Here is a 17748-nt window from a genome sequence, read left to right as displayed (position 1 = left end):
TATGGAGTTTAGACACTGTTTCTAGCTACATTAGGCCCAGTCTTTACAGGGTAACTTTAGCGGTGCTAGCGCACAATATCGCAGTGGTCTTATCGCAATTGCAAAGTGTGATAATGGCTGCACGTAAAATTGTCATGAAGTCTTTTACACGGTCCGACCTGGCCCGATCAATGAGACAGCTCGTTGATCGGAGCGCAATTGCTCCTTTGACAAGGAGCTAGTATGGGGACGAGCGCTCATTACTCCGATCGTTCGTCCCCATACATTTCTATCATGTTGGCAGCACATCCCCCTGTTTACACAGGGAGATGTGCTGCCGGCAACGATAATATTTAAGGCATTTAAGACATTTAAGACTATATGCTCGTGCCTTGTTTACACAATGGGAATGAGCATTCTGTGAACGCTGGCTTATCCAATAATTGGACTGAGGATGTACCATGTTAACACTGCATTCATCATAAATCACATGCAGACTTTGGGGGTAATTTATCAACTTTTCTACACCAGAAAAGTAACAAAAGGGCCCAAACATCAACAAGTGCCGATCAACAAGACAGCTCGTTGATCGCCGCTCGTTTGCTCCTGTCACAAGGAGCTATGTATGGGGACGAGCGCTCCTTACTCCGATTTTTATCATGTCGGCAGATGTGCTGCCAACAACGATAATATTAAAGTTTTTAAAACTATACGATCAGCTGATGAACGAGCGTTTGCTCATTCATCTGCTGATCGCTGCCTTTTTTACACAGGGCAATTATCGGCAACGAGCGTTCTGTGAACGTTCATCTGCACGATAATTGCCCAGTGTAAAACCTCCTTAAGAGACAGCTTTTCTGAGCCCTCTTGCTAAGAAAGGCAGCGGCCACATGATATTTATAAAGACATCGGAAAATATGATGTTATGTTTTTAAGAGCGTAGGGGAAATTCACACTAACGTGAATCTCATCGTGAAACAACGCACAGCATACGGTCCAATTGATTTCAATGGGGCTATTCACACATGCGTAAGTTTTCATGCAGCGAGAGTCCGTTGCGTGAAACTCACTGCATGTCCTATATTGGTTGCGTTTTCACGCACCTAGCCGCCCATTGAAGTACATCCGTGTGTTGTCCGTGTTTAACGCATCAATTACATAAAAAAAAGAAGTGCTTGCGAGTGCGTAATAAACGCATGCCACTCGCAAAGCATACTGATGCATAACGCAACACACACGGACAGATTTACCCGCGTTTTTAATGTGCGTAAATCTGTCATGCTTGTGTGAATGTAGCCTTGTGGGATTTTAGAGCATGCTGTGCTTTTTATTAATGGGAGGTGTATTCTAGGTGTGATCTTTCTGGCCTTTTACTTAACATATAACGTCTTTTTGCTGTGCATTCATATACCACAGCAGCCAGATGTAAACTGTGGTGAACAAAATTTTCTTACAATTTTGACTTGATTTGAACTGCTTTTTTAGGTAAACTTCAGCAAAAAATACATGATTATATGTGCTTTTTTTTTTTTTAATTCTCATGGACATTAGCCTTAATTATATAGGATATGAGTTGGGTTGCATATAGTAGGTCCTGTTAAAATGTATTTTTTTTTTATCACAACAAGTCTGACAATGGTTTTGTGGCAGTGGTGGTTTTTCAGGCCATTGGAATCAAAATCCTTTCATAGATACATTTATTCATCTGCTTATTAAATTGGAACCACTCGGATCACCCTGACCCTTCCTGTGTAATTGGTGATGGGTAAATGTATTGCTAATGTTCTCACTTCTAGTGTCCGGTAGTATCTATTTAGTCCAGAGTCACCTTCGAGCCACATGGTCTCTAGTACAGGCTCACAATAACCCCTTCCTCTGGCAATAATCTTGAAAAATTCAATGGCTATAACAGGCAGTAGCATAAGTACAATAGTCCCAGAACAGTTTACTTCTGACCTCCTGAGCAGCATAGTAAGGGTATGTGCACACACACTAATTACGTCCGTAATTGACGGACGTAATTCGGCCGCAAGTACCGGACCGAACACAGTGCAGGGAGCCGGGCTCCTAGCATCATACTTATGTACGACGCTAGGAGTCCCTGCCTCTCCATGGAACTACTGTCCCATACTGAAAACATGATTACAGTACGGGACAGTTGTCCTGCAGCGAGGCAGGGACTCCTAGCATCGTACATAAGTATGATGCTAGGAGTCCGGCTCCCTGCACTGTGTTCGGTCCGGTACTTGCGGCCGAAATACGTCCGTCGATTACGGACGTAATTAGTGTGTGTGCACATACCCTAAAGCAATACGATCAGCCTTAAAAAAAAAAAGGTGTTATGATTTTTTTTTTTATTGAATAATTTTTTTTTTAAAACGCTCCCGTAAAAAATCGTGTTGTATGAACTAACGGTGCGCTTTACCATTGCTGTAAATGGTAAGATTAATTAAGTGTTTTTTGATGCATCTTTCAAGGGGTTTTTTGCACGTTATTTGGTGCATAATTATTAGTCCCATAGACTATGGGAACATTTGGCACGCTTTACGTGCCAAAGAATCGACAAGACACTTATTTTTTTCTGCAACGCGTTTTTTTAAAAACACTTGCGTAAAAAAATCGTGTTGTATGTAGTAACGTCACACTTTCCCATTGATGTAAATGGGAAGCTTAATCAAGCGTTTGACGCGTTTTTTGGCCGCGTAAAATGCATCAAAAACACAGTCAAATACACGCCGTGTGAACCTGTCAACTGAAAAGTCATTCACCACAGGGTCTTCCCTCTTGACTTTCATCATTCTTAGCCTTTTAGTGTGTCCTAGAGCTCTGCCAGCTGCCATTGTAAAAGCACTCCAAAAATAAGATCTGGACACTGCTTAGCAATTTGAAGACATCTCTTCCTGGCTTGTAGCCAAAAATAGGAAGGGGGGTGAGTCTCCCTCCCACATTTACAGCAGCTGTAGGTCAGTCTACTCTGCCTGATTCACCTTGCTGTAATTCTGGGAAGTGCTCCCTCTGGTGGCCAACGTAGGAAAACACGTCAAATTATTATTTTATTTTTAAAACTTTCCACCTCGTGGAAGAAAAACAATATATACAGCAAAAAAACGTTAAATAAAATAAATAAAAATAAGTAACTTACTTAAAAAAATATATATTATTTCGTGACACATTCCCTTTAAAGCCTAACCACCAAAAATTCAATAAATCAATGGATATTACCATCTTTTTTTACTACTTATCTGAATTCCATCCTCTAGCTCAAGCACATGTCCTCCCAACTTATCCTAGGACTGAGACATCTTCCATAACTGCTTCTGGCTTCAAAGGTGAAGCCTCCCTGTCCTGTTCTCTCCCGGGCCCCTATGTGAATTATTGTCTGTGACCACGACAGTTGGATCTGTTAGAAGACTAGACCCAATGATCGCTGACACAAGAAGCTGTGTTACAGAGAAATGCTCCCCTCGAAGCATTGCTTTTATCGGAGAATATCAATCTACTACTGAATGATACCATATGGAGGCACCGTATGGCGGCACATGGAGTGCATCTCCATACAAGTTCTGGCATGAGGCCTTAACCTACATTAAGACAACATTCCTTTTGTTCTAGGAACCAAATTCTACAAACCATTTAAGTAATACAGATTAAATGTTGACCTACGAGACAGACAATTATTAAACAATGTTTATCATTTATAAATATGAGGTTTTCATATAAATGTGTTCTCCAGAAAGGAAAGGGTTAAACCAGGTACAGACTGACACACCTGAGCATGACAGATCTCATAGCAATAATACAACATTAAAAAGAATAAAATAAATGTTGATATAACCTTGCTATGTGCAATAAACGGAAAGCACATAAAACATTACTGCCCCATGTGTCATTCTCTGTTTTAATCATCAGATAAAGAAGTAATTCAGTGTTATACTCCTGTGTGACCAGGACAAGGCTGCCTTATGAAGCATGAGCTTAACACAAACTGACAGCTTTTTGCTACAGTTCATACCTTAGATTTTTCTGTCTGCGGGCTGACACCGGCTGTTGTTTTGGAATTAAAGCTCCATTTAGCAGTACATTCCTAAAAAAATGTGTAGTAAACGATTTCTTAGGCCTCATGCGCACGACCGTATTGGTTTTGCGGTCCGCAAAACTACGGGTCTGTTGCGGTCCGTTGTTGAGCATCCGTGTGTCATCCGAAATCTGGTCCGGATTTGCGGACCCCACACCAATCCGTGTAAATCACTGTCGTGTGAATGGAACCATAGAAAAGAATGGGTCCGCAATTTATCCGCAAAAATGCAGAAAAATTGCAGCCGCAAAAATACGGTCTTGTGCATGAGGCCTTAAGTCTGTGTATACCATACTGTATTTAGAAAACAATTCACATAAATGCTCCAAGATGAAGGCATTTTGCGCCGAAACGCGTGTTGGGTTTGACGCTCCTGAACAACTCATTATGGATAAGTTATATCCTTCTACATTTGTTTGAATAGTTGATTCATATTTGTTCTCATTTATGCACTGACCGCTTCTTGCACTTTTTAACTCCTTAACGACCGCCCACCATCTTTTGACAGCAGGCGGTGCAGGTGCTTCGTCTACAGCGACGTCTTTTGGCGTCGTTATAGAAAAGGCTGATGAGCACTCCTGTGAGCGCTCATCCTCTAAGCAGGAGCTGTAACTTACAGCTCCTGATCTTAGAGAAGCCTGCTGAATACAGCTGGGATCAGAAAACATTCCAACCCCAGCTGTTTAACTCCTTGATCGCCGCGGTCCGTGACCACAGCATGATCAATGGGAACTTCCTTTTTTGATCTTGTCATCGGAAACCTGGTAACGTGATCAAAGACCAGGGAATCCCTCTGCAGTCAGCCCTGGGGACCTAGAAAGAACCCCAGGACTGTCTGTTCAGTTTGCCTCCTGTTAGAGCACACTATGGGACCCTAACAGTAGCCTGTGTCATAGTGACACAGTGTAATGTATTAGCATACATGAGTATGCTAATACATTACAAGTAAAAAATTTAATTGTAAGTAAACTTCTCCCTTAACCCCTTCCCGCACCTTGACGTTAATTCACGTCGAGGTGAGCAGTCACCGCGCACCTCGGCGTGCAGTTACGTCTGTGCTTTGACAGTTAACCGCCGCGCGGCGGTTAACTGTGCAGGGTGTCTGCCCTGCATTCCCTGTTGCCGATCAGCGGCCCATCACCGCTGATTTCGGCAGTTAACCCCTTCGATGCGGCGGTCGATTCCGATCGCCACATCTAAGGAGTTTAGCAGAGATCATAAGCCCACTCCTGAAATCACGGGGGCTGGCGATGGTACCCATGGCAACCAGACGCCAGACAATGGCTTCCGGGCTGTCATGTACAGAAGCCTATGAGGGTGGTCTTCGTAGGCTTCCTGTCAGTGTGACTGTCAGGTCACAATGACAGTTGGAATGTATTACACTACGTAGGCAGTGCAATGTATTCCAGCAGCGATCAGAGCTGCAAGTCTAAGTGTCCCCTAAAGGGACAAGTAAAGAAAGTAAAAAAAAAAATATATATATATATATATATATATATATATATATATATATATATATATATATATAAAAAAAGTGTCAAAATAAAAGTTATAAGTGACATAAACAAGAACTGCTTTTTTTTCCTATTATAAGTCTTTTATTATAGGAAAAAAATGAACACGTAAAAAAAAAGTACACATATTTGATATCACCGCGTTCGTAACAACCCCATCTATAAAACTGTAATATTATTTTTCCCGCACGGTGAACACCGCAAATAACATAAACGAAAAACAATGCCAGAATCACTATTTTTTGGTCACCACCCCTCCCCTCCCAAAATATACAATAAAAAGTGATCAAAAAGTTGCATGTACGCCAAAATTGTACCGATACAAACTACAACCCGTCCCGCAAAAAACAAGCCCTTACACAGCTTTTTTGACTGAAAAATAAAAAAGTTATGGCTCTCAGAATATGGTGACACAAAATATAGTTTATTTTATAAATAAGTTATTTTATTGCGCAAACGCTGCAAAATCTAAAAATAATGATATACATATGGTATCGCCGTAATCGTACCGACCCGCAGAATAAAGTATAATGGTCATTTATAGCCCAGGGTGAAAGCCGTAAAAAATAAATAAAAATTATTGTCAGAATTGATGGTTTTTGGTCACCTTGCTTGACGAAAAATAGGGTAAAAAGTGATCCAAAAAAAATTGCATGTACCCCAAAATGGTACCAATGGAAACTACAGATTGTCCCGCAAAGAATAAGCCCTCACACTGCTCTGGTGGTGAAAAAATAAAAAAAGTTCTGGCTCCCAGAATATAGCGATGCAAAATGTGCAGTGTTCCAAAAGCGGATAAGATCGGGCGCCATTTATAAGTGCGACACTGGCCACATATTTGCAGATTATTATTTATTTACCCCATTATTATACCCTCTTATTATGCCCCTGATGTACTCTGCCCAGCCTACATGTACCCCCACATTATAAACTGAAATACCAGCAAAACACCAGAGCTACTACGAAGCTAAATCTGTGCTCCAAAAGCCAAATGGCGCTCCCTCCTTTCTGAGCCCTACAGCGTGCCCAAACAGCCGTTTACGTCCACCGATATGGCATCGCCATACCGGGAGAACCCTGTTAATATTTTAATGTGGTATTTGTGGCACAAACTGGGCACAACATATAGTGCACTAAAATGGCACATCAGTCGAAAATTGTAATTTTCACTTTGCACCATCCGCTGCGAATTAAACCTTTTGCGCACCATGACTTAATAGCATGTCGTGGTGTGGGATGTGATGTATGGAGCGTCTCACGCACTGAGCCCGCGCCATACGCTGCGGGTGTCAGCTGTGTATTACAGCTGACACCCGGGACTAACGGACAGAAACAGCGATTGTGCTGTTACAGGAGCATGTAAAAATGACAATATACTGCAATACATTAGTATTGCAGTGTATTCTACCAGTGATCTAACGATCGCTGGTTCAAGTCTACTAGGGGGACTAATAAAATATGTAAAAACAAAAGTAAATAGTTATTATTAGTGGAAAAAAAATATATATATTTAAAGTCCAAAAAAACAACCTTTTCAAATTTTTTCTCTAAAGTAATGTAAAAAAATTAAAAAAATACACAAAATTGGTATCGCTGCGTCCATAAAAGTCCAAACTATTACAATATACCATTATTTAACTCGCACGGTGAACGCCGTGAAAAATAAAGAATTTAAAACGGCAAATCCACTCTTTTTTGGTCACCTTGGCTCTACCAAAACTTTTTATAAAAACTGCTAAAAAAGTTGTATGTACCAAAAAATGGTACCAATAAAAACTACAACTCGTCCCTCAAAAAATAAGCCCTCACACCGCTCTATTGATGGAAAAATAAAAAAGTTATGGCTCTCGGGAAGCGGGGAGGGAAAAATTAAAAAGAAAAAGCAAAACATGGATCAGTCGGGAAAGGGTTAATTACTTTCTAATGAAAAAGCATTTATGACTACCGCTTTCTTTTTAGCCCATAAGTTACCGATGTCTTGTTTTGCCCAGGAAAAGAACTACAAAATATTTACCAGGTGGTACCGTTGTCCGACCCTGTTACATAGGATATATCCTGATGTGTCTGCTGATTGTTGGAGGTGTGGGGAGGCTCCTGGAACTATGTTGCATATTTGGTGGGACTGTCCCATGCTACAACCCTTTTGGAGAAAGATTTTTGATCTAGGCAACAAGCTTTTCCATACTGAGGTTCCGACCTCGGCTTCCATAGACTTGCTTTCTATGGTTCCTGGATCACTCCCACACCTCAAAAAGGGGATCTTTCGACATTTCTTGACCGTGGCGAGAATGGTGATACCTCGTCACTGGAAGTCGCATACTGTACCGTCCCTGACGGAATGGGTGACGGAGGTGAACGGGATTATGAGGATGGAGGAGTTGCTGTCTGCTGATAGGGGCAAATCAGTGCTCTTCGTCCAAACTTGGGCGGTGTGGTCTGGATTCCGGGGTGGTGCTGATCTACCTCTCTGGCTGGATGGAATGTTCTGAACGAATTATATAGCCTAACTGAGGCGCTTTGTCTGTATGTGTTTCCCCTTTGTTGTCTGATGTTATGTGTTGTGTGTCCATACATTTAAAAGTGTTCTTATATGTGCCACTTCTCACTTTACTGGGGGGGTGGTCTCCCTGACTATTGCACTGTTTTGATGCGAACATGGTACAGTTATTGCCGTTATATCCCTCTTATCACTCAATTCTGATAGGTGGGAGGCTACCTCCTACTGATGTTCTTATACATGTATATATATATATTACATATTATTGTTATACTATGAAACTTCACTTAATGTATTGCACTGCGTGCAAATTTCTATTTTTTTTTTTGCAAAAAACGTGAAATGTTTATATATTGTTATATTTTCAAAATAAAAATCTTTGATAAAGAAAAAAAAAAAGCATTTATGACCACATGTGGGGTATTGCCGTACTCGGGAGAAATTGCTTTACAAATATTGGGGTGCTTTTTCTCCTTTATCCTTCGTAAAATTGAAAAAATTCTACATTTTAGTGGAAATAATGTTGATAATAATTTTCACGGCCTAATTCTAATAAATTCTGCAAAAGATGTGTGGGGTCTAAATGCTCACTATACCCCTAGATAAATTCCTTAAGTGGTGTAGTTTTCCAAATGGGGTTACTTTTGGGGGGCGTCCACAGTTTTGGTCCCTCCGCGGCTTTGCAAATTCGACATGACACCCAAAAACTATTCCAGCTAAATTTGAGCTCCAAAATCCAAATAGCGCTCCTTGCCTTCTAAGCCCCGCTGTGGGTCCAAACAGCACTATCACATATGGGGTATTTACGTAATCAGGAGAAATTGTTTTAAAAATGTTGGGGTGCTTTTTCTCCTTTATTCCTTGTAAAAATTAAAAATGTCTCCGTTTTTTCAGCAAAAAAGTAGATTTTTACCTTTACAGACTAATTCCAATGAGTTCAGCAAAACAACTGTTTGGTCGAAATGCTAACTTTACCCCTAAAAAAATTCCTTGAGGGGTGTTGTTTCCAAAATGGGGTCACTTTTGGGGGGTTTCCACTATTTTGGTTCCTCCAGTGCATTGTTAACGCGACACGGCACTGAAAACTATTCCAGCAAAATCAGAAATCCAAAATCTAAATGGTGCTTCTTCCCTTCTGAGCTTTGCTGTGGGTCCAAACAGCAGTTTATTACCACATATGGGGTATTGCTATAATCTTATGTTGGGGTGTTTTTTCTACTTTATTCCTTGTAAAAATTAAAAATGTCTATGTTTACAGAAAAAAAAGTAGATTTTCATCTTCACATACTAATTCAAATAAATTTCGCAAAAATTTCGCAAAAAAACTGTGGGTTCAAAATGCTAACTATACCCATAGGTAAATTCCTTGAGGGGTGTAGTTTCCAAAATGGGGTCACTTTTGGGCGGTCTTTACTGTTTTGGTACCACAAGACCTATTCAAACCTAACGTGGTGCCTAAAATATATTCTAAAAAAAGGAGGCCCCAAATTCCTCTAGGTGCTCCTTTGCTTCTAAGGCCTGTGTTTCAGTCCATTACCGCACTAGGACCACATGTGGGATATTTCTAAAAACTGCAGAATCTGGGCAATAAATATTGAGTTGCCTTTCTTGAGTAAAACCTTCTGTGGTACAGAAAAAAAGTATTACAAATGAATTTTCAGAAAAAAAAATGAAATTTGTAAATTTCACCTCTACTTTGCTTTAATTCCTGTGAAACGCCTAAAGGGTTAAAACATTGTCTGAATGCTGTTTTGAATACTTTGAGGGGTGCAGTTTTCAAAATGGGGTGATTTATGGGGACTTTCTAATATATAAGGCCCACAAAGCCACTTCAGAACTGAACTGGTCCCTGAAAATATAGGCTTTTGAAATTTTCTTGAAAATATGAGAAATTGCTGCTAAAGTTCTAAGCCTTGTAACGTCCTAGAAAAATAAAATAATGTTCAAAAAACGATGCAAACATAAAGTAGACATATGGGAAATATAAACTAGTAAGTATTTTGTGTGGTATTTCTATCTGTTTTACAAGTAGATACATTTAAATTTAGAAAAATGCTAATTTTTGCTAATTTTCTCTAAATCTTAGTGTTTTTTACAAATAAATATTGAATTTATCGACCAAATTTTTTCCCTAACATAAAGTACAATATGTCACTAGAAAACAATCTCAGAATTACTTGGATAGGTAAAAGCATTCCGGAATTATTACCACATAAATTGACACATGTCAGATTTGAAAAATCGGCTTCGTCCTGAAGGCCAAAACAGGCTCAGTCCTGAAGGGGTTAATGGGATTAAAAAAAAGTAACAAAAATAAATAAAAAAATAACTTAAAAAAATGTCCCAAAAAAAGTGTTATTATTTTGTATAAAATATATTTTATTGCCCCTATATTACATAAAATCAAAAAACCTACACATATTCGGTATCTACACGACCATAATAACCTGAATAATTAATTTAACAGGTTATTTAGGGTGAAACGTGAATAGGATAAAAAAGAAACAAGAAAAACGATGCCGAGAATCACTTTTTCCTATATTCACGCCATAAAAATATTTTTTTTTTGCCCACAATGCAAGCTTTTTATGGTTATTTCAATAAAGATTTTTTTCAATTTTCTATACTCTCTTTTGTAGCATAAATTTCCTTGTAGGTTATATATATATATTATTATAGGTTTATTTATCTTCCATAAATCCTGATACTACAATTGTCTACAGGTGATGTCAGGCCATTTCTAAACAACTACCAGTCACAAAGGGATATTTCAATGGAAAGACATTAGTCTGAGAATCACAATATACACTCCTTGCTATGATCAATGGAAGAGGTGATGGAAACACTTCAATACATTGTTACTGCACATACCCAATGTTATTGAAATTTGTATTCGCTAAAAAATATGAATTGCCTACTGCTGTGCCACTAAACAGAGCTTCCCGTTTTCACAACTTTTGTCTAAAATACGGAGAATGAAAAACATTTTAATAGATAGATGTGAGATGATAGATAGACAGACAGACAGACAGACAGACAGACAGATAGATAGATAGATAGATAGATAGATAGATAGATAGATAGATAGATAGATAGATAGATAGATAGATAGATAGATAGATAGATAGATAGATAGATATGAAATAGATAGATGATAGATAGATAGATAGATAGATAGATAGATAGATAGATAGATAGATAGATAGATAGATAGATAGATAGATAGATAGATAGATAGATAGATAGATAGATAGATAGATGATAGATAGATAGATAGATAGATAGATAGATAGATAGATAGATAGATAGATAGATAGATAGATAGATAGATAGATAGATAGATAGATAGATATGAGATAGATAGATAGATAGATAGATAGATAGATAGATAGATAGATAGATATGAGATAGATAGATAGATAGATAGATAGATAGATAGATAGATAGATAGATAGATAGATAGATAGATAGATAGATAGATAGATAGATAGATAGATAGATAGATAGATAGATAGATAGATAGATAGATAGATATCAGAGACGAGGAGAGACATATTTTGGTCCTGCACCAGCATCAGTATTGATCATCTGAGCACCCCCCTCCCCCCAAGGTTCATTGCACAACCACAAAAGTAGATAGTGTTTTCTAAGTCACTATTCTCACTTTTTCAGTGTAGTAACGTATGGAGCACCTTTTTAAATGTTTTTCAGCTTCTTGTTTTTCTGCTATCTGCCCATTTTAGTTCTGTTGGACCAGGGCTGACAGAATAATAATTGGTGACATCAGCCATCAGGCAAGCAGGAATAATTACAACAGAATTGTGGCTAATACCGGCAAGAAAGCTGCTTTATCCCTCTCCCTGCCGCCTAGTCTTGAGCATGGAACATACTGGGATTTGCAGTGTTATGTCACCAGGACGAAACTTGTAAGCGGTCAGTCTCCACAGCAGGTAGGTGAGACTGAGTGCACAGGAGGTCTATATTAGGGATTTGTAAAGCCTTTTCTCACAGTCACTCATACTGTATACAGAAAATTCACTGTTTAAATTGATATAAATATAATTGTGCTCCCACAATATGAGAAAATTCAAGGGTTCACTGAAGTGACAACTGAGTAAAATATACCTTTTATTAGTAACTCGTTTTTAAAAACAGGGGTAACACACCACTGTGAAATAGGCCCCACCGTGTAAATTAAAAAATGAATTAAACAAGAAACACTGAGTCATTGTGATAAATATATCTCAGTGTTTATAACAATATTTTACTGGAACCAGCATTTGTCCTGGGCACAGCAATAGTACAATCCCCAAAAAGCACCAGTGTCCATGAGCAAACACCGGATCTCCTAGCGCTGGGTGTAACACAATGCTACTGTCCCCTATGCAAACATTCCATGTATAATGAAAGACCCTACGCGTTTCAGATACTCATCCTCAGGGGTCCGTATCTTGGTCACTCTGGCCTCGTCGCCAGCGATAATAATATTCAACAGCAGATATTCTGCTGTGCGTCACGGGAAGATGCTCGTATCGATGTCAACGGCATACTTCATTACAGGCGCTGGGTTACTATAAGCACCACGACTCCACCCCTCGTATTTGGCGGCGCTACATGAACTGACCAATCACAACGCCCTCACGATTCGTGACACCTGCCCATGTGACCCCTCGCCGTCAGCTGACAGCCAGGGGTCATCATCGACCGCATCAAGCCGACCGCGCAGGCGCAGTAGAAGCCAAGGACATAACGCCCGGACTGCCAAGTTAGAGGAAGGTAAGAGCAAAACGATAATTGATTTGTAAGTATGTCTTGCGGGACAGTTACCCACCGCAAGTGGACTACCTCAAAAAACAACTCTATAGTTTATAAACACATGTTGAGTGGACAAAAATGCGGGGTCCCTCCCACTTAGAAATTCTGACAAAAAATCTCTTTATTTGTTGCCTGGCCAAGATGGCCATATCAAAAACAAAATGCACTATGCAAAATACAAAAATACACCACTCACCCAAAAAGGCAGCCCAGGGTGAAAACCGGCCGCCTCGAGAGGAATGGAATTGCATATTAAATAAAGCACGTATAATTGGTCTGCTCGTTTAAACCCGCTGGTTGTATACATGCCATTCTATGGATCCATTGGGCTTCTTTGCGTAGAATTAAATTGTCCCAGTCGCCTCCTCTTTTAGGGGGTCTAATGAGTTCAATTGCTTGAAACTTTAAACATGCTGCACGGCCTTGGTGTTTAGCATGTACATGCTTTGATATTGAGGTGTCCCTAGCGTGGATAATATCTCCAACATGCTCCCTTATCCGGCGCCAAAATTGTCGTGCCGTTTTGCCCACATAGTTTAGGGGGCATGGGCATGTAATAAGGTAGACTACCCCCGCTGTTTTGCAATTGACAAAATCCCGAATGTTGTACTTTTCCTGTGTTGCAACACTGATAAAGCTATTCCCTTTGAGAATAAAGTCACAAGCTTTACAGCTACCACATCTAAACGTGCCTGGTGTTTGTCTGTCCAACCACGTACCCCTAGGTATAATGGGGTCAAAACAACTGTGCATAACTCTGTCCCTAATGTTTTTCCCTCTCCGGTACGTGACAGAGGGCCATTGTGTGATCTGATCTACCAAATCTGTATCAGAGCTGAGAATACGCCAATACCTTTTCAGGATTTGCATAATATCATTTTGTTTAGAATCATAGGTGCCTATGAGTCTCGTAACTTGTTCTTCTTTACGTTTTTTAGGAACCAGAAGACATTGCCTATCTGCGTCCCTTGCTCCCTCATAGGCCTTTCTGATTACACCCTTGGGGAAACCTCTGTCCTTCAATCTTGTTTTGAGTTCCTGAGCCTGACTCTCAAAATCACCCATGGAGCTACAATTCCTACGTACTCTCATAAATTGGCCTTTTGGAATGCCACGTTTGAGGGGATAAGGATGACAGCTGTTCCATTGCAAGAAACTATTGGTTGCTGTTTCTTTACGGTGTACCTTGGTGCGAATTGTGCCTTCTCTTGTTTTTATAATTTTCAAATCCAGAAAGGACAATTCTTTTTCACTGATCTCACATGTGAACCTTAGCCCTATATCATTGGTGTTGAGGGCTGCTACAAAACTATGGAACTCCTCAGCTGTTGAGTTCCAAAGAAGCAGCACGTCATCAATATATCTAATCCATAATCCAACGGACGAAGTCCATTTGGCAAATTGGTCCCCAAAGACAATAGTCTCCTCCCACCAGCCAAGAAATAAATTTGCATAGGTGGGAGCAGCAGGACTCCCCATTGCAGTGCCACATTGCTGATGAAAGATCTTGTCTTCAAAGATAAATATATTTTTTTCAAGAACAAATTGTAGTAACTGCAAAACAAATTGGTTATGGGCTACAAACTGAGTGCCCCTTGATCCAAGGAAGTACTCGACTGCCCTGCACCCCAATTTGTGAGGTATGGACGAATACAACGCCTCAACATCCAGGCTAGCCAACAGTGTGTCTTTTTCCAAAGTAATACCGTCAATTTGTTTCAGAACATCCATAGTGTCACGTACATATGATGTGAGACTTAAGACAAAAGGGCGCAACACCTGATCTACATATGTACTCACATTTTGAGTTAAATTGTTAATGTCTGAAAGAATAGGTCTGCCACGTAAGGGGGGATACCCTTTGTGGATTTTGGGCAGGCTATAAAAACACGCCATGATAGGAAATTGTGGGAACAGGAACCCAAACTCACTCGCACTGATCAAAGATCTGCTCTTTGCATCACTCAAGATGCCCAGCAGCTCCTTTTTGAACAGTGCTGTGGGGTTGTCCTTTAAAATGGTGTAACAGTCAGGATTGAGTAAAATGTCCTCACACATTTTTTTATAGTCATCTCTACTCATGATTACGATGTTCCCACCTTTATCAGATGTCTTTAGAACAATATTTTGTTTTTTCTCTAAAGTGGTCAGAGCTACTCGTTCGGACCAGGACAAATTGTTGTCTATGCCCCTAATGTCCTGACTAAGATTTTTGATACTGTATACAGATTTGTCTTTTCTTAACTTAGGCTCTGGGCACACTACGGTTATGCCCTATGTTTAGTGTGTACGTCGGGAAAGCTACTATGTACAAGCTAAACATGTCCGTAGGGCTCCATTAGCATAATGGAGGCCAAAAAAGTGTCCTTTTGGCCTCCGCTGGGCTGGTATATGTCAATATACCTTTATTTCGGAGGATGGAATAGCATAGGAGACATAGTAGAATTTATCATCCCGCAGTATCCCGTAAAAAAAAAAGTATGCATATCCGTTGCCATTAGACTATAATGGTATGTGTTTAATGTATACGTCACGAACAGGGTCATGAGATTCCATTATACTCTATGGTGCCAGATGCCACTTTTCCGCCTCATGCATACGACCGTGTGCGCCGTCCCAGTTCCGTCAGTGATCCGAGGAAGGATAGGACATGTTCTATCTTTACTCGAATCGGAGACTTGGACCATTTTTCACGGACCCGATTCACCTGCTAAAGTGAATGGGTCCATGAAGACTATTGAGTGCCACACGGATGCCGTCAAAAACAGTCCGAGTGGCACAACGGTCGTGTGCAAGAGAGGTGCTTTTTTTTCTCTGTATGCATCAAACATAAGGCAGAAAATGTAGTGTGCACCGAGATGTTACATATGGCGCGAGATGTTAAAGAAGCATGCAAGAAAAGCATATACCTCCAACAGTTGCCTTCGACATATGCCTTCCATTAGCCATCCGTTGCCCAAAGACTCCTATGTTAAAAGACTTAACGTTTAACACATTTGTTACTGGATGACTTCACGGATGCCTCTCACGCCTCTGACGGATGCTACCCATCTACCATCCATTACCCTTAGACTCACATGTTAAAAAAAGATATATGTTTAATGTATACGGTTTTTTTTTCTACCGGATGGTTCGAGATTATATTTAATTGGTATCATGACAAATTGTATTACTTAACAAAATTCAAGAAAAGTTAAGGTTGGACACATCTGTATAGCTCATAAAAGCCACAGTATGTACAGTATAAACGTGTGTAGTGCTACTAAATCGGTTATTTAGTAAGGGCGATTATCCACAGAATGTAAAAATTGGTTCTAAGCAACAGCTGCAATTATTGTAATGATTCAATTCTTTATGACCTCATGCTATACCAGAAAAAATAATGGAAACCTGATGGATTCATTATAGGTCAATGGGGGAAAAAAAACCAATCCTGTAAAAACAAAAGCCATGATGCCAGTGTGAACAGAGCCTTTCATATTGTGTGCAGTCAATCAGCTGATGTTCAGATCAGTTAGGGATATAACATCAAAAATCATTCATGGAAAATATTTTGAACTCTACATGAAAGCTATAGGTTAAATATTCTCATTGGATCTAATACACCACATCTATAATATAGAGTGCCCTTTTACATCTGTTTAATCTGATGGCATAGCCTACACCTGTTAACACTGGCATTCTTGTCCTAGCTATACTAATGGGTGAAATATCATGTGCAAACTCTATTTGCACAGTATACAATAGTGACATTCCGACACGGAGACTCTGCTTTTGAACGTTCAAGCAAAGCTGTTAGAAACAGGTATCTAAACCTAAGATTTATTATGGGAATTGCACCATGACCCTTATAAGTGTTCGATTTTTAATCTTTTCGCCATAGCATACTGTAAACAGTATATATTATATCAGCAACCCGACATATAGCGTAATATACATATAATTGTCACGTCACTGATCAGGTTCAGGACAGATAATGCTGGACAGATTCATTATATGAATGAAGTCAATAATGTTTCACTAGTGATACAACTTATTTCATCCTTTATGCTTTTTGTGTGTTATTTTTTAGAATTAATCTTTCACATGTTGGCAAATTCATGTACGAGGGTTAGTTAGAGAGAACAGATAAAGTTGGCAGGAAGGAGATGCAGCATATTTGTATGGGTTACTAAATAAATATATATAAAAAAGACTAGTACTTACAGTCCTCTGAGACGCAGCCAGATTTTCTCAATCTGTTCCGGCTGCAGATACTTCAGTGAATTGCTTTCAAATTCTTCGATTTCCTTAGTAGGTGACTCCATGGCTATAGGTTTGTGACTTTGGTTGAAGCTCATGAAGGATGGTTACTCCGAACAAACAAATACCAATACATGCACAGACAGACACTACAAACTTCACCTTTAACAGTGACGGGGAGCATCAAACATTTTCTAATTGTTTCTTCTTCTCTTTTTTTTGTCTTATTGTTGCCTTTTATTTGTTTTCCAGAATGCTTCTTTTTATTAGAGAAAGTGTGTGCTGTCAATAGGAGCTCCAGGTGTATACTGAGAGTAGCTGTGGCAGAATGCCATGATCCTGAGTCTGATTTAAGGGATTAAGTTGATCTCTAGATTGAAATCACTACAGATTTTTTTGTTTAAAACGATAAGCCAGACATACAATCGGTAATACCAGCTGAAGACTCTTTATCATTGGAAAAAAAAGCTGTGACGACAAGCTGGGAATTGCAGAACAGAGGCATCTGCACAGCTCCTAATGAGTCTATTCCTCCCATTTGATGGACCTTGCGAGTTCTTTACTCCAGGATGCTCTGAATGCCAGCCCTTGTCCCCTCCAGCTTTGCTTCTCCCTCCCCTTATTTC

At 39.6% G+C, this 17748-nt stretch overlaps 1 protein-coding gene across 6 annotated transcripts in view; it reads right to left on the bottom strand.

Moving 5' to 3' along the window:
* Positions 1 to 17748, bottom strand: part of PDE1C (phosphodiesterase 1C) — an 851320-nt gene that overhangs the window by 529063 nt on the left and 304509 nt on the right. For 3 of the 6 annotated variants that reach the window (XM_075826960.1, XM_075826956.1, XM_075826957.1), the window contains exon 1: positions 17087 to 17690. The exons of the other annotated variants lie outside the window; for them this stretch is intronic. In XM_075826960.1, the coding sequence (XP_075683075.1) occupies positions 17087 to 17220 (134 nt within the window). In that variant the 5' untranslated portion in view covers positions 17221 to 17690. Of the gene's footprint in view, positions 1 to 17086; positions 17691 to 17748 lie in introns of those variants that run through there. 6 annotated transcript variants of the gene reach the window in all.

The sequence above is a fragment of the Rhinoderma darwinii genome, chromosome 5, assembly GCF_050947455.1.
Source record: "Rhinoderma darwinii isolate aRhiDar2 chromosome 5, aRhiDar2.hap1, whole genome shotgun sequence".
In the NCBI taxonomy this organism is placed as follows: domain Eukaryota; kingdom Metazoa; phylum Chordata; class Amphibia; order Anura; family Rhinodermatidae; genus Rhinoderma; species Rhinoderma darwinii.
The sequence above is the reverse complement of the archived record's forward strand: the minus strand, read 5'-3'. Positions and strand labels throughout refer to the sequence as shown.